This window comes from Drosophila gunungcola (assembly GCF_025200985.1).
Source record: "Drosophila gunungcola strain Sukarami chromosome 3L unlocalized genomic scaffold, Dgunungcola_SK_2 000003F, whole genome shotgun sequence".
NCBI classification, from domain to species: Eukaryota; Metazoa; Arthropoda; class Insecta; order Diptera; family Drosophilidae; genus Drosophila; species Drosophila gunungcola.
The window spans coordinates 1031492-1052579 of NW_026453179.1; the positions used below are offsets into that span (position 1 = coordinate 1031492).

Here is a 21088-nt window from a genome sequence, read left to right on the forward strand (position 1 = left end):
GTTAAATTAAAATTTACAAAATTATGTTGCTTAAAACAAAACAAAGTTTTAAAAAGCTCCTTACATTTTTTATAATAAAATCAACAAATCTGCAGACTTGGCTAAAAACATACATATATATACAAATAACATATTTAACTTAAATGTGTTTTCTGTGAGTGTAAACATAGCCAAATTGTATGCAGCATTTGAAGAATGATAAAAGCATGTTTGTAGGTTCTAAGTATGGGTTTATTTATCCTTTTCTCCTTTTCTCCTGGACTCCCACATATTTCTCCCATTTTTCTGTCGTTTGGTTTACTTAATGTGTGTGTATTTAGCTTCGGTCTATTTTGGTTTTTCTTCGTTGCTGATTTGCGTAATATTTCTTGATTTTAGTTGGACAGATAAAGCAAACAAGGAACAATGGGAATGGTGTTTCTGAGAAAATACATAAAAAAGGAAATGCGGTTGCCGCAAACTATATCTGCCTTCCGTAGGTAAAACTATTAAACTAAATACCCAAACAATAAGCTTAATTCGATCGATGGGGGGGGGGGAAATAGGAGAAAGCCACCATTAAAGACCGCAAACCACTAAGAGGCCGGCTTTCCACTTTATTTGCTTTTTTTTTTTTTTTTTGGCACTCGCGCACATAAAAATCTATTTGAAAGAGTCGTATTATTTTTGACTAAATTCCAAGGAGATACAATAAAATTCAATTGCAAACTTCGCTTGCGGCAGCCGCAGAAAATGAAAACAAAATAATGAATATACTTTTCTTGGCCGGCAGAAGCTTAGAGACGCCGAAAAACTTGGCAGTTCTTAGCCACAGGGGCGAAATGTGCTGTCCTGCTGCTGCAGCAAACACATGTCAAATGCCCCTCCCCCTTCCGCCCGCCATTCTTCTATTTGGGCGAAAAAAAAACAAGTTTTTACTTCTAGGAAAGCTTTTCGAAAAACTTGCACGGACAAATGGCAAAACTGCTTATCTCAGCAAAAAGCCAAAAAGAAATGTTGAGTAAAGGGAATGAGAGGGGACGAAAGGGGGCGAAAGGCGTTGCCTTAAGGGGCGTGGCAGCTGCACTAATGGTGCCAAGCAACCGGAAATGCCGCCATGCATGTCTGCCTCCATTTCAGAGGCTGTGTATCGCTCTTCTCCCACTTTTCCACCCAATTTTACCCTCAATTTTTCCATCTTTTTTTTTTCTCTCAAGTAAATCTTGATTGCCTTTTGCTGCAAGCCAAAAAATAAACTATATGTTTCCTTACAATTCCCTCCTCGAACCCATCTTTCGTTACACATATCTACTTTTTGCTATGATAATTTCCGTAGTATTTTATAGAGAAACAAATGGTAGACTGTCAGTTTGATTTTGAAATCAGAAACAACACACACTGCTAAAAAAAATCAGGGGAACCAGTAAACAAAAAACGTGATGAGCGAATCGAATTTGACATTTTGGCCAGTGGCCAAAGAGGGCCAAAATGGAGTCAATTGGGAGGCCTTATGCAAGATGGCCCAAAACCACGTACGTCGCCAGAAAGTATCCTCTTTTTGCCACTCACAGCTTTTGTTCATTTTCTGAAGTACATTAAGAGGTCCTAAAATATTCAATTATTTATGTGTTCATGTACTAGATTCTAGAATGTTATGAATATTGCAAATAAAAACAAACAGAAAACATAAGTTTTAGATTAGCAACGTAAAATGACAGAGTGGTAAATGATAACATAATTGTATATTGGTATATTATTATTTATTAGAATACTTTAAAGTTATACTAGAACACACAAAACAAGAACATACAAGTCATGCGTTCTATTAACTATAACATAAATATAAAATTAAATATTTTAGCGATTTTAAAAATGCTTATAATAAAGGATTTCAAGTTTAGTTAAGCTTCTATTAATAATTTGGATTATTTTTATGAACAGCTCCAATACGAGCCAATTAAAACTAACGTCCATTACTTTATGATGGTCAACCAACAAAAATTGTTCAAAATTAAGCAACTTATGTCCGCATAAAAACTTTATCTGAAAAGCGTATAATCAATGCCATGCCACGCCCCCAGCCGCAGAGAAAACAGCAACAAAAAAGTGTGAAATGCAGCTAACGTTAATTGAATTTTCAGCACGGCCAAAAAAATGTTGGTTGTTGTGCTTTTAAAACCTATTTGTTGTTTTTGGCATGGCTGCTTATCCAATTAGACACGAAGTTCTTGCTTCTTCTTTTTTGGTTGTCGATGGTTTTGTTGTCTGTTTCAGTTCGCGGCATTAGCTCAAAAGTTGGCCCATTAATGGCGAACTAAATTCACTTTTGCAGCGACGAAAATTCCATTTCAAGAGTGAGTGCAAAAGAGCGAGTGTGGTTGCACTGAGAAAAACTACGTTATTTAAAAGAATAGGTTTAAAGTAAATTAATTTAGGTAAAAAATAAAAGCACCAGACTTAGGTAAAACCAAATTTGGTTTCTTTTCATTATTATATGCGTTAGATAAAAAATATACACACATTTTTTAAACTTTTAAAATCATATTATAAAGTTAATAATTTTGAAGTTTCTGAACTTTTTAAATCATTTGCGGACTACAGAAATGTATTTCTTGCTTCCGATTTTTAAATTTTTATATATTTCTTACAAACACATTTTCAGCATCAATAAAATGTTTTAAAAAATATGTCTCAATAGATTTTAATAAACCCAAAGTAAAAAATTATTTTCTTAAAATCTTGAAAAATGTAATAGCTTTTAGATTTTTTATTTATTTTTAATTTCAAGGTATTGAAACTTAACATTTTTTTGAGAACAAATGAATTTGTTATAAAGTTAGTTGACCATTTTTCTCAGTGCGGATGTGTGATTTTAGTGGTTCTCGCTGTTGTTGTTGCTTTCGGTGGTAGCGGTGGCTGATGTTGATTTTCGATGTTTGCTTTTGGCCAGCCGCTGTCTACTACTCCTTTTTGCCCCGCCCTTTTCTGTTTGTGATTGTATTAGCCATCCAGAGGAGTTGGCCAAAAGGGGCGCGGTGTGGCAAGGGGTCGAGGGGTCGAGGGGCGGGGCAAAAGGTCCTGTGAGCCGACAGAAGTTTGCACTTTGCGATGGCTGCGAATTGCGGCGGAAGTCAATAAAAGTTGGCCTAGTCCGTGTGGAACGGCGAAAAGGACGACTGTCTGAGTGAATTGCCAACATCCACTAACCAAATTAGTAGGGATCGAGATTTAGCTTTGGCCCAGAAGAAATTTAGGAGGTAAAAGTGCCCTTAAATTTAACACTTTAACTATTTCTTAAAAAACTTTCCTATAAGAATAGTAAAATCGATTGATTTTTCGTTTAGTGTAAGCAAAATTTGATAAAATAAACTTTTACTTTTTTTTCTTTGTAAACTTTTACAAATTTACAATTTCAAAAAAACTAAGACAAACGAAATCCACAAAAAGTATGCAGTTAAAGTTAATTTTAAAAAATTGTAGTATATATTTAAAACTTCTTATTTTCAGCATACTTTTTTAAAGCCATATTGTTCCTATTATTAAATTTTATTATTTTTATATTCGTTCCCATTTTTTAAATAATCGGTGTTTGTTGTTTATTTAATTTATAATTATTGTGTACATTGTGAGCAAGATATTTAACTAAATGTATAACATTTAAAGTCAAGCCATTTGTTTGAAATGTAATAATAAGATAATACACGAACCCTAACCTAGTATAAGACCAAAGTTAGGACACAGAACGTAGAAGACATCGATGACAAAAAGTGTCACTTAGCCAAGACAACGACCGCTACAAAAAGCTTAATTTTTCCAATTTACGAACCCCTGCACAAAAAGCCCATTGCAAACTTTAACAAAAGTGGAGAAATGGGGCGTTCTGTCAGCTAAACATTTTTCCATATACCCATTTTTTTGGTTTGCGTCCTGACTAGAATTTGATGTAGGATAGGTAAAAATATAAGAGTTGGACAATGCGTGGTCTCGAGAGAAAGCTTTTGAGGAGGGGTGCGAGGTTGGAAAATTGATCTGGCATCACTTTTGGACATATTACAACACAAATTATATTTATATAAAGTATATTAAAACGCACCCAAATATCCTCGTTCAGATGGCTCCACTCATCGTTAAGTTCACCGTTTAACTGACAGCAGCGATAGAAAATGCCCCAATTTCCCGTTATCGAAATTCCACAAACACCTCCACATTGAGTTATAATTTCCAATGGCCAATCTTGATCCATTTTTATGATTTTCTAGTGCTTTTCTTCAACTGCTTATTGAATTTCACTGATTTCCACACAAAATATTTTAACATCCAAAAAAAATCACATTAAATTATATATATCCAAGGGCACGCTAGCAATATGCGAGTAAAATCAACTGTTTGCGACGCGACGAAGTTTTAAAAGGAGTTTTAAAAAGGAAAACTGAGAAAAGGAAAATGTAAAAAGAAAAATGGTGTGCAGAAGAACAGCCGAAGAGCGGCAGAGGAGCGGCAGAACAGCAACAGAGGATCAAGATCAAATCCCGATAATAACCAATTAAAAGCAAGCGAGGAAGAGATAGATGATCAAGCTCTCGACGCCGACGCAACAACAAAAGTTTGCACCGTGCGTCGCATATGGCAGTTCTCGAATGCAAACAAAATGGCTATAGCTGACTTTTCATGAGCGTCACGTTCTGGATTTATAAAATCTCGACAAATCACATTGCAATTATAAATATAAAGACCGACTTGATTTAGCCTTATTTTTTGTAAAAGTATGTCTTTTCTGTGTAAATAATATTATCAGCAAGGTATAGTTACTTATCGCATGGCTTGCATTCCGTGTTTAAAACTTTATTAACTATTTTTTTACCTTGACTTAATCTTTAAAAACTATTAAAAAAAAACACAACAGAAGAACAGTGTTAAATTGGCAAGAAACAATCTCTTGTAATATACGTAAATATTTAAATAAATGAAAACAACCTTCAAAATTCAGTTTGAAACAAAATATATTCCGATTTGGCTAGAAAAACGAAAATTGGTCGGCACTGTCAACGTTACCGACGCAGAACAAGCGCAAAGAAGTCTTAGCAGAAGGCAGGTATGTGCGCAAGCGCGAGCGAGACAGAGCTAAAACCTAACGGTATTTATCTTAATGCAGTTGTTGTTGTTGTTGTTGAAGGAAGAGACTAAGCCAGAATGAAAAAGATTTCAGTTAAAAAGCTCTTTTTACCGTGCGAGTGAGATCACTATACAAGCTAATGTTAATTGAATAAGGCTCACAAACAAGCGTTCGCTTTATTGATTCGGTTTGGTTTGGCACTTTATCAGATTTATTATCACGTAAATAATAATAAAAAGAATCGTTAATATTACAAAATTCAGTTTGTTTGCCTTTTTCTGCAAGTGTTTCGGTGAGCAGTGCAATTAAAATCTTACAACAATTAAGTGAGACAAATTTGGGCAAAATATGTGATTCTAAGTGAAAGACGAAAAAAAAAATTAAACAACATATGTATATGTATACATTTTAAGGTAAGTTTAAGATCAATTATATTAATAAATAAATTATAAAAAATGTAGTCCGCTTCAATTTTAAGAAAATCTTACCTCTCTTATGTGAAATTCCACTGGCGGGACATTTCCATTAACTTCAACTGCCGACGCAGACATTTGTTCGAATTTCTGTTCTGTTTCAAAAGTTTATTATTTCACTGGAGTTTTTGTTTGTTTTTAATTTATATCACGTAGATATCAATACACAATCAACGTTTTATTGTATTATACAGTGACTTGACATCTGTTCGGGTTTTTTTTAAAAGGCATTCGCCTAGTTTAGCACCTAATTGAATTCACGTCGGGATTTTCGAGGTTTTTCGTAAGGAAGCTCAGTTATTTTTGTGGTTTTTCTTGTGGCTTTTCTCGCTGTTTCTGTTGTTGCCAATGGAACGTGTCGCCACTGCAAAATGCCGATGTGATTTTTCCAACAGTAAGTCCAAAGTGGGCGGTAGTGGAGTGTGCGAGAGTGAGCTCTGGATTCTAGCAGTTTATTAAGGGATTTTGATTTGGCTTCATCTCTTGATTATGTTTGGACACCTGCAACAAAGAAGAAAAAAATAATTTTTCATCATTTTTTTTTTATTTTACTTAAGGTTATTTGTAGGTTATATGTATATGCGTAAAAATACTTTGCACAGTATCCTACATATTGTTTGTGTCTGTAATGGACCTAAATACATGTTTGAAGAACTTGTCGAGAATTGGCAATTTGTGAAAAAATCAATTGACTGTTTGACATTTTAAAACCTTTCCTGTTGACAAATGCAATGAAAAACTGTTGGACAAAAAGAAGTAAAATAGGTTACGGACACAAACAAACCTCAAAAGGCCAACAAGAACCAAAATATGAAAAGCAGAAATAAAAGTGCACAAATTGGTTTATCCAGAAGAGCACGCAGTAAAAAAATGCACTCCGACATTAAAACTTGTGTAGGGCTCTTTTAATTTACGTTACTGTCGTTGAATTTCAGAACCATAAAAATTAGCCACAAAATAGAAACATGTTTCGATTCTCCCCTTTGGGCATGGTCTTCTGGCTAATTTCCTGCATATTAGTTTAATTTATTTCAATTTATGCTTCCGTTGTTCCCACTTTGTTGTGAACATGGCTTTTTCAGTCCTTTGCGTTCGCATTTCCATTAAAATGAATAACACTGACATAAAAATTCATTTGTTGCAACGAGCAGAAAGGGAAATTCCAGAAAAAAAAATACTATAAAATGGGGTAAAGGAAGGGGTGGGACATTCCATGAAGCTGCAAATTAAACAATTCAGACGGTGTGAGATTTTTTGTTGCCTCCTACCATTTTTTTCAAAAGGGTATATTATTTCACTCTAAGCTTAGGTGGTCTTTTCTTATTAACAGCAATTAAAAATCTAGTTTAAATAAAATGCTAAGTCCCAAAAATAAACAACTAAACAATTGAACAATCAAACCCATAATATTACTTATGCTAGTTGCAAAGGCAAATAAATATATAATATTTTTTAAGGTCGTAAACTCAGTTGTTAACTTTAGATATCATATTAAATAGATTATAACTATGTTTTTTGAAAATCTTGTAGTATTTAGCTAATTTCCTTAAGACTAGGGAAAAATCTTTTGCAATTGGCTTTGTGTGACCAGTATTTTCCATTCTAGCCAACTAAAACTTACAAAATCAGCAAATTGGTAATACAACAATATTATCTTCAGTATATGAAATTGGCAACTAAGAGCCACCACTGCTGACACATTAAGCACGTGGTGCACTCCCCCACTTTTTCCACGTTCACAGCACAGAGGGGTTAGCATTTTCCCCCACCGAACATGCTACATTGCTAATGTGTCCCATTTGCAGTGGCGGACCACTGAAGCTTAACGCGTTGTCTACGCAGACAAGTCGCCCTGCAGCCACGCCCCTTTGAGCCTCCATCCGCCCACACAAGCGAAGAAGAAGCAGAGGCATTGTTGCCTGCAATGTGTGCTATAGTTTTTGCCTATCAATGTGTGTACAGTACAGTAAACGTTCAATTTAAAAAAAAAAAACGTTAACTTTTCTGTTTTAATCAATTATCAATAAAGTTTTTGTTTGGGGTAGAATAAACTTATACCTGGTAAAAGATTAAAAGATTTTTAAGTTTTGTGTTTTAACCCATAAAATCCATGCCATAGCAGACTGTTTTTAAAAATTCGATACTTATTTTTTGGAATAATTTAATAAAGCCATAGTTTTTAATTGTAGTATCATGTACATTTTTCTTGAGTTAATTGGAAGGCAAATTTACACATATTGTGTGACCACTGTATGCGTCTGCTGGCACACATTTGCAATTCTGAAAGTGTGCTAGTGTGTAAAGCTATTCAAACTTGCATCTGACTTGGACCCCAGGGGAAAGAAGGAAGGCAATGCAATCCCAGTGGTAATTGTCTCGTTACTCGCTGCTTGTCGGCAAACATTCCCTTCACAGGCACATAGACACGAGCTTCACTGTACCGAAGCACAAGCGGAAGTAGCTGCCAGCACCCTCCCATTATCACCCGCCTTTTCAGAACAGGACTCCATCGAAACACCAGTTGGCTAATAATTTATTTACAGTTAACATTTTATAAGCCCAGGACGTCCACACACAGCCATTGAATGCGATTGGGACCCCGGGCTGCCATTTGATTTCACAAATATTTGCACCCAGCTTTTGCACTTTCATTTTTCCACATTTTCTTATAGGGTACATGGATATTTTAGCCAGTTTCGAAAAAATGTAAATGTGTATAAAGCGTTTGGATTATTACATATAAAACATTATTTTTTTTTTAAAGTTTATTAAACAATGAATTTAATCTCAGATTAAATCATCTGGGATTAAATTCTTTTTAAAAACAACTTTAACGTAAATATTTTATTTTAAGGTTTCAATAATCTTGTGTGTTGATTCCTGTTAAAATCTTTTAAATATAAAAGTAAGACATTAAATCTTTTAAGTGACTTTAACACTCTTAAGATTGTATGATCAACTTTTAAGTGACTTTTATTGAATAGTTTAATAAGATGACTGGACTTCAAACAAATCGGCAACCGATAATAAGATAATGGGTGCTTATAAATACCCTTCTATAAGAAAGACCATTCAATTCATTTGTATGCCCTTGATACATGTATTGTAAGGGTATAAGATCTTCGATTTAGTTGATTTTCATCCTCTAACTTGTTTCTTTGAATTCCTGCAGACACCTGATTTTACCCACTTTCCTCATGATTTACCCCGCTTTTCCGTCAACAACCGCTGACAACTCTAGTGCGCCATTTGCCATTTCAGCGCTGATGTTAAGTGAAATATGCACAATTTCCGTTTACCATTTTATCCGAAGAGCGAGGGAGTGGGAAAGAAAGTTCGAGAAGGATATGAGGTAGAAATGTTGTTAGCAAATGTAGAATGCAGTTAACACGGATGTGTCGATGTGTCTGTGTGCCACACATAAATGAATGAAAAGGGCATTCGGTTAACAGGATGTGAAGGAAAATCGGTGAAAAAAAGAAGGCCACCCAAGAAGCAAGGCAACGCAACAGTAAAAGTTTCCATCAGTCGCTTTCAATAGCCATTAAGGTGGCTTTTCCCCACCCATTTTCACTCTTTTCCGACCCGTGAATGGAAATGCACTTCTAGTGGCCATTCAAAGCAGACAAAGTTATGCTCGGTGCAGTTGTTATATATACCACCAGTAGACGACTCCTTTTCTGGCTTTTCCTTTATTTTCCTGTTCAACAAGCTCCACGTGAGTGTGGGAAAGTGAATGTGATTTGCATGGGTTTAACAAATTGAAGTTGTTGCGGATGGTGTTTAACAGTCACGGTTTGCTTATCGCACTGGAGTCCAACTGAAATTGTTGGCAAGGGAATTCGAAAGTAAATTTTTCCAAAGCTGCCAAGTTGTATTCTTACTTGTGTAGGTAAAATGTGAAATCCTTGCATTTTGCATTTACTTTAACTTTTGTTTTGTTTGGTTTGCTTTCTTCTACCAATTTAAAAAAACTGATTCAATTAAATTGGAAAAATATTGTGTATATATTATTGTCATAAAAAATTAAATTTCAAATAAATGTCAAATAAAATGAACCCTAAGTGAATAAAATAAATCTCTATCTGTATTATAAATATAAATTAATGTTATGAAATTAACGCATTGGAATCTTACGTCAATGTTTTTAATCTTGTTTGAAAGCAAAAAACTCTCTAAAATTATTTAAGATCTCAAAATGGATCGGTCCTCAAAATATTTTGTGTGGCTTACAAAAAACTTTCTCCCTTCTATTTTATCCCTTAAACACTTCTTAGTTGTCGCCTTTTTGTCAATTTCAAATTGGTTTTGGCTTAACGCAGTCAACTTTAATGGTCGAAGCCTTAAGTGGCACAGAAATTTCATTTCATTTCATTGGTTTGCTGCAAGCGAAACGTGGAAACTTTGAAGGATTTCGCCTTTGGTGGCAAAGTTGCAAGTACATTTTTGCTTTTCTGATGAACTTTTGACTTGGTGCCTTCGTCTGGGACGCTTTATTTGTTTATTTGTTTGTTTCGTTGCGTTTCTTTTCGTAATTTTTATTTTTTTTTACTTTATGCGCATAAGGAAAAACTTTGGTTGTTTGCATTGTGCTGTTTGTTTGTTTGTTTTGTTTGTTCAGCACTGTTCCTTTTCGCTTTTCTCTGTTGGTTCTGCTGAGAAAGTCTCGAGCGAATAACCCAAGGCAACGCATCGAGCAACGGAAAGCTTCGCTGTCACGCGTAAAATATTTCCATAAATTTCGCCCACTCATTGCATGCAACGTGACTTTAAGGAGAAGAAAAACACCCTCTTGCATGTGGATTTTAACTGAATTTATAAATCATCTGCCTGCCAAAACAAATATAATATAAAAATTGATATTTGTAAATTCTGTTAAACAAAAACGTACTTTAACTTAATTCGCTGTAATAATTGTTTGCATTTTAAATTGGCTAACAAACACGAACAAATTACGAGTATTACATAAATCAACATGTTATGAATAGATCTAGCATTTGTCTCATGCATATTTATTATAATTTGTAGCTCATTAATGTGGCAAATTTTAATGAGGTGCTAAGAGTAATCATTATTTTTTATTGTGATTGCATTTAGCAGCAGCTCTTAAAGGAAATGGTAGGCACTCATTTTGAAATTTAAATTTGAAGCCTTTAAACATAAGAAACATTACAAATTTGAATTTAAGCTATTCCGTTTCTTTTTGTAGCTTTTGAACTTTGCATACTTAAACAACTTTTATTTGCTTTACAGGTTTTTCAATAGTTGCGAGGTTTAAATAAATTCTAACAATCCTGAATTTTAAAATGTATTAGCATGTGGTAGCTCAACCACTGTACTTCAACACTTCACAAAATCGTTTTTTGGCAACAAGTTTATGCTTTGTTTTTCTTTTTCTCTGGGGTTTTGTTGTTTGTTTTATGCTTTTTAATATGGCGACTGCGGTGCTCGTAAATTTACGCAGCAAAGTTGTTTGCAAACCATGGAGAACGGGAAAAACTCGGGGTGAGTTGGCTAGCACTCGTGCTTAGGGTGAACCCGCTGTGCCATTTGACAAGAAACCGAGTCACCCCAATGGAGCCAACTGCCTGCCAGCAGCTTCACTCACTTTATGACAATTTTTGCCCTCTGAAGCTGAGAAATTTTTGCACGCCTTACGTTGTTTAATGTTTGCTTAACCTTTGGCATTGAAGTGAAAAATGGTAGCTCGCTTTTTGGGGCCACATACGGAGTTATATGAGTGATTTAATACGGAAAATTGTGCGAAAATGGGATGTGTGAAATTGAACAGGGAAAAAGGGAAATTTAATATGGAAATTGGAGGAATCGCTAGACATTTTATGACAACAATAATGGCACAAGAGTTGCTCAGCGACCTTTATTTAAATCGTAAAACTTGACATTGCGATTCAAAAAAATACAAGTAATATATAAAATGGAAAGCGATTATATTTATTTTGTATTTATCAATTAATCACTGTGTCAAAGAATATTTTGATCAATACACTTTAATTTATCTTATACACAACTGAAAAGGATACACACCGATATGGCGGTCGTATGAGACACTTTTTTTTATCCCAATTTAAATGTAGAACTTTTGTAACATTTTACTAAAATCAAAGTTACAATATATTCCTACCTTTTTTTTTATATTCCCAATGAAACTAGTGACAGTTTTTTTTTTTGTTTGTCTCAGAATTTGGCTGTAAACGAAATGAATCTTTTATTTTAACGCAGCTGATGCTGCAGGTTTTGTTTGCTTCTTCATTGCTTCTGGCTTGATTTTTCCGTTTCTTGATTAGGGGGAGGTATTAACCCATGGGAATTTCAGCTGATTGGTTTTGTGCGAGGTTTGTTTTTCGGATTTTTTTTCGGTTGTTTATCTCTGGCACAAAACGAGTAAATCGAAAATCAAACCAGCAACGGATAATAAAAAAAATTAAATTATCCTGGAGGGGGTATTTTAATTTGGAACTGTAGAGCAAAAAGAAAATAGACAAACTTAAGCAATTTTAATGGAAAATGCTTGGCACCTGGCCGGGGAATTTTTCGCTAATTAGCCGCAAATATTTACGCAGAGAAGAACCGCGTGTTTTTTCTTTTTGTTGGTGTTCTCAAACTTTGGCCATTAAAAACATTTGTTTGCGCATCAAATTAAACGCGTTGGTAAGCCAAGAATCATTTCGGCTTGTCTTACCATTATAATTGAGAGAGTGGCGGTATTTTTGCGAATGAATGGGTGGGTGTTTTCCGCTTGCACTTACTCACACTGACGATGTCTGCGGGCAAACTAAATTGAGGGAAAGCGGTTTTCCTCTGAGCCTGAGAGAGCGTATAACAGTTTTTAGGTTCGCTTTAAGCCCCGGAAAACTCTCTCCACTGCTCTCTGCCTTGCTCTATCGTTGGCTTTGTTTACATTTACAAATTGCTGCGCAGGATTGAAACATTAAAATTTGGACAAATTTCAATTCATTTTAAAATACTCTCACAAACTAGTTTTATTTTTTTCTGCAAATTAATATATTTTAAAAATAAATTTAAATATTTACTATTTTAAAAGAAAATTAAAAACAACAGAAAATTTGTACACGAAAATTATTCTGATCCCTTTCCTTGTCTTACAAATAACACTATTCATTTGAATTTATGAATATAGGAACTTACTTTATTTTTTAATGTTTTTTTTTACTCTTAAAAAAGAAAACAATGCTAAAGATCATACAATAAAAAATACCAAATTTTATGTAAACAATTAATTTTGTTTACACTAATTGTTTTGTTTCGTAATGTCAACTTTGTTTTCTATCTCAACTGGAAAAGAAAATCCGTTTTTAGTTATTTTAAAGAGAAGTACTTCTCCCTTAAAAGGGTATGAAAACCTTTTCTTAATTTTTTTTTGCTTCCATTTTCCCAGCTTGTTTGTTGTAGTTGGTCGCACAGGTTCGCCGGCGTTTTTGTTGCTTCTGTTGGTTTTTGAGGTTTATCGCTTGGCGCATAAATCGTTTGTTGCCTGCAGCCAGTTGTTTTCTGGTGTTGTTTTTCATGTCAATTGCTTGACCTTCAATTAATTGCTCTGCTCTGCTGCCTGACATTGAAACAATTAACGGTCTCTTCCGTTTTCCCAGCTCTTTTTTTCTTTTGGTGGCATTGATTGAGATGGAAAACTGCATTCAAAGGTCGATGGAGGGGGGTGTTACTGTGGTAGTGCAAGCAATTAGTCTTTGTTCAGTGGATTGTTGCACTGACACCATTCGGTTCGTGATTTATATTGTGCAGGATGTCAAAGGACTGACAAAAACTGTGAATGATTGGTGTAGCATACTTTTTAGCGCTAGTTTTGGTTTACAAAAAAATGAAAATGAATAATGCACGTAAAAGTTGTGAATGTTTTTATGATTTAAACTAATAAATAATCCCTTTTTCAGCACTTATATATTCGAATAGGATATAATAATTTTAATGGATTTTTACGCTTCTATTCTCGTTTCTATAATAGTTCGACCTCAATATATACTTTTCCTTTAATTAACAATCATTTAAAAAATAAAAAACTTCACTTAAACTGATTAATTTGCTGAAAAGTCAAGAATTCCTTTTAATCATTGAATTGATTTGTACGCTGCTTTCTTTGAGGTTCTGACTTTTTTTTACTTATTTATTTGATTACTTTCGATAAAAGGGAGGTCTTTAAAAGCCTATTTAATTAAGATTTTCCCATTTCCACATTTCAACAATTAAATCGCTGATGTGTTAGAAAAAGACTAGCTAAATGTAATAATTATTATTATATTATTATTAGGGCTATGTCAGTCATTTTATTCGTCCAATTTAAATAGCCTTTTAAAATCAGAAATGTTAACATTAAACCCATATATCCTAACATTTTGAATTTTATTTTATGGAAGCTCTCATAACTTAAATACATATATCTGCATATTTTACTAGAAACCTTTTCAGCCATCGCATTGCAAACAACATGCGGTTGGTCAAACATGCCAAAAAAGGTGGACAGCCGACGGCAACAACAAAAATGGGGGCAACAAAAATTTTAAACGACAACCAAGAATAGAAATTTTAGGGGATGGAAAGTGGAGTGACCAGAGGACGAACACATGTCACAATTTTGTGTAAAAAGCGCCTTAAAAATGTCCAAGCTGCGCTCTGTGACAAATTTTTTGTGTAACGCAACACATATATTTACTCGTAAGCTCGAGGATTTTCGTAACTGTGTGCGTGTTTTCAAGTTGAGAATCCTTGAAAATATGCAAATATCCATTTACATGAAATACTAAAAGAGGGACATAAGTGATGACAATTTGGCAAACATGAGTGGGAATAACAAGCAACTTTAAATTTACATAACGTTGCATAAGTTGAAATATGATTAAGCTGAAAAAAATGTTTTTATATTTTTTGCGGTAAATGGCAAAGTCAACAAACTCTTGAAAGCAATCGATTGGTACAGAAACGCGAGACCGCAACGAATAATTATAGGAAAATCCACTCGAAATTCCTTTTTAATTGAGTTGGCTGCAGCTGCGGCAGTTCATCATTAGAGAAAGGAATAACGAGAAAACGTAAGGAGTGGAGGAAAACTGATGAAGAAATTTTTTAGCTGGATTAAGTGGATATGCTATGAATATTTCGTTTTTCCTTCGCTCAAGAGGAAAATGGTGGAGCACAGACTGAGTCTTAAAATGGAGAGCAAAATTTTGCAGAAAATATGTCTTTACATTACAAAAACTTTTGCCTTTCATTCCAGATTTAATTCAATTAATTTCCTTATAATTGAAAATGCTGGAAATTTTACAGGTTAATTGAAAGACTTGTTGGTAAAAAAGGGTTCAAAAACGGATTTAAAATATTAAGTAAATTAAAAATACGTACGTAAATACCTACTTTTAATTTTATTTTAGTAGCTAGCTTCAGGGTTTATAAATATAATATATTTATATAATATTTGTTGCCACATAAATTTTTTGTATTAAACCAAACCAAAAGAAATAAGAAAATATTGTAAATCAAATCCTACTTAATTGGTTTCATTTTGCATCCTCAGTTAAGCAATTGCTTCTGCCTAAATGCTTGTCTTAAATAAATTCCAAGAAAACCCATTTTTGGTCTACCCATCGTATAATTTTTGTTTCTCTAGCTTTCAAATAAATATTTGCATATCTGTGAAAGGGGAGGCAACAGAAAACAAGCAAGATACGAAATCAAATTATTGTTTTCTGTGGCAGAGATTTGGTTTCATATTACTGCCGGCTACAAGAGAGACAATATTTGGCAACAAATTTTGGACAATGTCAGATGGCCGACGGCGTAAAATTTTAATTGGATCATCTGGAACAAAGAAACGAGCTGGTATACCGGGTGTCTATTGCATAGTATAAATATTTTTTGCCTCTGCCACATAATGAGGCACATCAAGCTAATGACTTTTCCTCTGGCCGACAATAGATAACCAGAGGTGGTGGAAAAATTTTGGGTGGGTGAAAAGGCGCCACTTTGAAGTGTCATAAATGGCACAGCAGCAACGGCGAGAAAAACAACGACCTCAGTATAGTCAACATCACGAAAATCTCCCTCGGGGTAACTCACGTTTCTCTTTACACTGAAATGCGGCTAATTTCAACAGCAACAACAACATCAGCAATGCGGCGGTAAAATGTAATGGAAGAGATGAACAAAAGTTCTGTCTACGCCAACCTCGCCAAAACGAAGCCAGTGGAAAACTGAGGGGAAAATGTGAAAAATAAACCAGCAAGACGAAAAGAAAGCTTTGCCCATTTGAAAATAAATATGGTGCGTATATAATAGGATTTATTACATTACCATTTTTCATGTAAGCCTAATAATTTCACAGTTTGTAAACTCCATTAATCTAATTTAATAGTTACATCTAAATTGCTTAAACTTTTAATATAATTTAAGTTTGTCCTTATTATCGAAACTTTTAATTGTTGCATAGTAAATTCAACTTTTATTGTAAACTTAAGGTTTATTAAAAGACTTCTAGATATAGCTCCCTATCTTAAGGTTTTTAGAATCAAAATTTGTGGAAGCGAAAACATTTCAAACATAAAAAATTTTTTAACGGAAAATCGTAAGTTTTAAGAATTCTTTTCTTTTTTAAACCGAAATTTTTATTTTAATTTTTAATTTTTTTTATAGGCACATAAATTTATTATGTCTTGGTCGGTAATTTACATTCGTTATTTTAACTACGCCAAAAAAAAACAATTTTATTTTGTGTTTTTTGACTACTTTCTTCAAGTTGAATTAATTTTTGTCTGTAGACTAAAGTTCTAAACTTTTGTAAAATGAAAACTTCTATTCAAATGGATTTGAGAAAATAGATAACAACAAAAATATAAGAAAATTATTTAAACCAAGAGAGCTTCTTCGGATTAAGCTTTCTGCAGCCTCAGACCCTAACTAGTCAAATTTATGGTGCATTGTTGGTCTACGCTCGTGAAGTGAATGGCCAAAGAAGGTGGCAAGTTTTCCCTGTCAAATTTAGCTTGCCGGGATGACTGGAAACTTTTTGTGCGACGGCTTCCTGTCTGGTCCTTGGACCGAGGAAAAGTCCGCCCGGGAGCAGAGCTGCATCCGGCGGACACGAATGCGACATCAATTATGCAAGAAGATTGGCCAGGGGTCCCACTAAGAAACGGTCATTTTCTTGGCTAAATTTACATTTAATTTTCATTATTAATTATGCAATTATTCAAGGGGACATCGCAAAAGTTGATTCTAGGCCAGATGTTTGCTCATCACGCGCGGAATGGGCAACCTGTTCTATTTTATTATTTTGCAGAGGCCATTATGCCAATAAGCCAAATTGTTTATGGACTCCCTTTTGGGTCGAAGGACGGAGCACTCTAAACAATGGGGGGATTTTCCTAGGAATCATTAATCACACGCCCCGAGCCTGTCCTATATATCTACCATAAAGTACTTAAACAACAGCTCCCAGCCGAATATTAAGTTGCAGGCAAATTTCCGCAAAGATTTCACTCAGCTTATCACCCAAAAGCAAAAGAAAATTTTCTTTCCACTTCGACGATAAATTCAAAAGCCATAAACCTACGAATTGATAAGCCAATGGACTCCCAATCCCCTAACAATAGCCGATGAGCACGTGCCCAACTATTTCCCCAATGCCTTTCAGGCATATGGCGCCGAAATCAGTTAGGGAACTGGCCTGTTATTAATACGCCAATCAGCATAAGCAGCTGATGCGTTGATAATTTCCAGGGGCAGAAAGACGGGAGAAAACACAGAGCCGAGGAACTAATTCGCAGACCTCTGAATCGTCAGTAGTCATAAATTTTTGCCCGGGGCCAAAGAAAGTTAAGGAAAAAATTGCACAAGAGTAGGACCCAACATTGCTTGAAATACACAGGGAAAAACGATTGAGTAAACAAATTTAAATTGTATAAATGAGCATAAATATGTGATAGCTTTATAGCCTACGAGAAAGTATAACTTATAAATTTAGATACAATATAATTGTTTTTTTTTTGAGTTATTTAAAAATTATCCAATATTTATAAAAATATTGTAAGATTTAGTTTATGTTTATGGCTTAAGCGCTTGTTAGTTTTATTTTATATGGGAAAAGTGTTTAATTTTCAGCTAATTACTAAATGTTTTTTCCAAGTTCAATAATTTATTTAATTTAATTTTTATTCTTGTGTAGAAAGAAAAGACTGGTAGGACATGGGTAAAAAAAAAAACTTTTTGGCCCGCCCCGCTTATCGCTAAAAGAAAATCAGCAAGCAAAACTACTGGCCCTAGTGGAAGGACAAGAGGAAAAAGCTGATGGAAACAGGCGGAAGTGCTCGAAAATATATGTAAAGCCAAAAGAATGTCACTCTCTCTCTTCACAAAACACCCACAAACTCACAAAAGGTCTGAGAGGAAGTGAAAGAAGGCAGAAGGACAAGCTTGCGTTGTGGGTTTCCATAGAGAAAAGGACACGGGGAGAGTAAGGATACACGGCACAGTATGATAAATAACAGATGAGCAAAGGGTGTCAGCTTTGTTGCTCCCCGTCAGCTCAAGGGAAAAACGGGGACTGAGTGAAAGGAGCGGCTAAATTGGGTTCGTTGCTTATTGAATGTGCAACATTGGAGCAAACACTAGAAGGACATCTAAAACATGATGCAGACACAGGCGACACAAAAACTGGGACCATAATTAACCATTTAAAAAAATGTTTTCAGAAATCGTAAAAACAAATACTTTTTCAGACAGAAAATTTTGATAAACTTCCATGACTAATATCTACAAACCATCTTAAAGTGGAAAAAAAAAAATTAAATTGTTTTTTATATTAAATTAAATTTAAAATAATTACTTAAGTCTTAAAGTTTTTAAAATATGGTAGTTATGTAAAAAACCTAGGTATAAGACACTTTAATATTCGTAGCATTCCTAATTATTTTAAATTACAATAATTTATAATATTCAATATCTACTTACATTTCTAAATATTTCAATAATGTTTAAGAAAAGATCTTCAACTTTTCTTTGTCGCCTGGCAACAAAAAAAACATAAAACGAAAGTGAATAAAAAAGTACTCGTGTCGAATTGTCCGCAGGATATTCTTGAGCTCCGCCGACAGTTGCAACTCTTGGTGAAATTTTGCCAAATACATTGACTGTGAGAACGTCATGAATATTAAATTGCGATTATTGCCACTGGCAATGTGAAGTCGTCTGACTTGGCAACGTTTGATGGTACTTGGGTTTGAGTTTTCCGGCATGTTTGGGCAGATGTTTCCATTAGTAAGGCAAAACCAAGGCCCCTCCAAGGCATCCTGATTTGGATGGACAATCGTTGAGCTTAATTAAGTGCACTTTAATTAAGTCGGTTTATAACCGAAACCTTTAAACTCTGTCAAATGCATATGTGGTTTTGAAATCCATCCATACCTTTCGTTTTTCTCCAAATATGTTAGCGTGTGTTGGCTTCTCTCTATCTCTCTTTTTGATTGATTAATGCCCATTAGATGGACGGGATTTTTGGGGCGAATAAGTGGGCGTGACACTGGGAAGTGGAAAAGTAAAAATTGACTCGATGCTTTCAGCTTGATGTGATTGAGAATTTGATTTATTGGCAGCAAACTAAGTTTGGCCAACGTCAAAAGCAGTCAACCGGATGGAAGTTGATACTTTGCTTTTCGACATGCAAAAATACACTGAAAAATATATGTAGAATTAATTGGAGCACCAATTTAATGACATAACATTCCATTATTATATTATTTTGTTTTTACAAAATATTGAAAAAATATAGAAATTATAGACTTAAATTGAGCATTTACTCTTAAGCCATTCTTTAAATTTTAGAATATTGTTTTTTGCCATCAAGAGCATCAGACTAGCGTGGAAATTTCAAGCTGAAAGTTCGATTTAGATGTCAGGCCCGTAAGCCCCACATTTCACTTCATATTCGTTTTAAGAATATAGTACAACCGAGCACCAAAATCCAGAATTTGAATTTATTTTTCGGTAGGAATTTTTTTTGTAATTAAAATGTATCGAAATCTTTTGTACATTTTTCCGCTAATGGCAAGTCGGTTGCACCATACCGCCGTAAAACAAATGGCTGTTCGAAAGGATCCCAGACAGGACCTCTTAAGCTTGTATCGGCCAGCAGATGTAGCTGGGAAAAACATCAACAACAGTTCCTGGGCGTTTCGTATTAATCAGTTTGGAATGCGCAAGCCCGAAGACCTTTTGAAAAACTGATCAAGCAATCGAAACAATTCGGAAAAAAGGCAATTTCTACTTTCGTTACGACTTTCTAACATTCACAAGGACATACTTAATAGACTTTTGTACTTCTTGATGTTGTTCCTAAGAAATGGGGACTATAGTCCTTGGTAATCTCAAAAAATTGATAGTAACATCTAATAATTAAAAATGATCATTAAATAATATGGCTCTGTCACAAATTAAATAGCTTGTTTTGTTCTTACAGCAACTGGATAATTGTATTTTTTCTTCAGTTTGAACAACATTTAATGAACATGCTTAAATTTATTGCAATCAATCTGCTAGTGAAGTGAAACGAACTTGAAAACTTTGATCAAGTTATCTGAGTGCAGATATGAATTTTTCAAGATGTGAAAAACTTTTTCCTCTTCGTAATTAAATGGAGAAAAGTAAGAAATAAAAATCTGTGAGAAATTGTGAGCAAGAGCAAATCAAATTAAAAAGTAACATGCTACACACACACACACTCAGTCGCTCCTTCGACATAACCCACTTTTGCAGCATTATGACCCTGGCTAGACTACCTCTTTTTTTTTCCACTCGTTTTGCCACATTTTTCCTAGCCACTCACATATGATGGGGAAATATCCTAAGCCCATTGTGTTCGTTTGGCTTTTGTGGCTCAAGTTCGAAGGAGGCTTTGTCGTCGGAAGACCGTAATTGAATTTGGCCTTTTGTTGACAAACAAATTATTCTTGACTTAACCAGTGAGGACGTAAAAGAGTAAAGTAAATTATGTTAATTTTTCGTTGTACTCTTGGCACTTTTTCAGCATAAATGTGAATTTAATTCGGTTTACGTACGATCCAATATATTTATTGGCAGCCAATACGCCCGCACATGGAAAACGAAATAAATTGAAAACGTTGTGGCCAGGACGTGTAGCCATAGCAAAGGACCAAGGACACTGGACCAAGGACCAAGGATTCTCGCATAAGCGGATATCTATAGATAAATGTCCGATGGTCACGCGTGTAGCAGTAACTGCTGCCCACTGGATAATGACGAAAATGGTTAATATCCGTTCACATGGAAAAATGCGATCTTACATAAAAAAGAGTATACATAAAAGACCATCTCGAGCAGTGTCGTTCGTTTATTGCTCGCAAGAATGCTTGTGTAAACGGAAAAGTAATTTAATGAAATTTTAAATGCCAATCAATGGAAAATCGGTATAAGCCGACAGAAAGGATGCCGAAACGTCCGCATTGCTTTAATTTTATTCTTCGAC

At 34.6% G+C, this 21088-nt stretch overlaps 1 protein-coding gene across 29 annotated transcripts in view; it reads right to left on the bottom strand.

Moving 5' to 3' along the window:
- LOC128258650 (sex determination protein fox-1) overlaps positions 1–21088 on the bottom strand; it is a 120164-nt gene that overhangs the window by 85658 nt on the left and 13418 nt on the right. For 28 of the 29 annotated variants that reach the window (XR_008267985.1, XR_008267984.1, XR_008267981.1 and 25 more), the window contains exon 2: positions 5581–6066. Coding sequence is in view for 23 of the 29 variants with exons in the window: in XM_052990382.1 (XP_052846342.1) it covers positions 5581–5643 (63 nt within the window). In the remaining 6 variants the exon portion in view is untranslated. Of the gene's footprint in view, positions 1–5580; positions 6067–12265; positions 12335–21088 lie in introns of those variants that run through there. The other variant, XM_052990371.1, reaches the window with a different exon arrangement.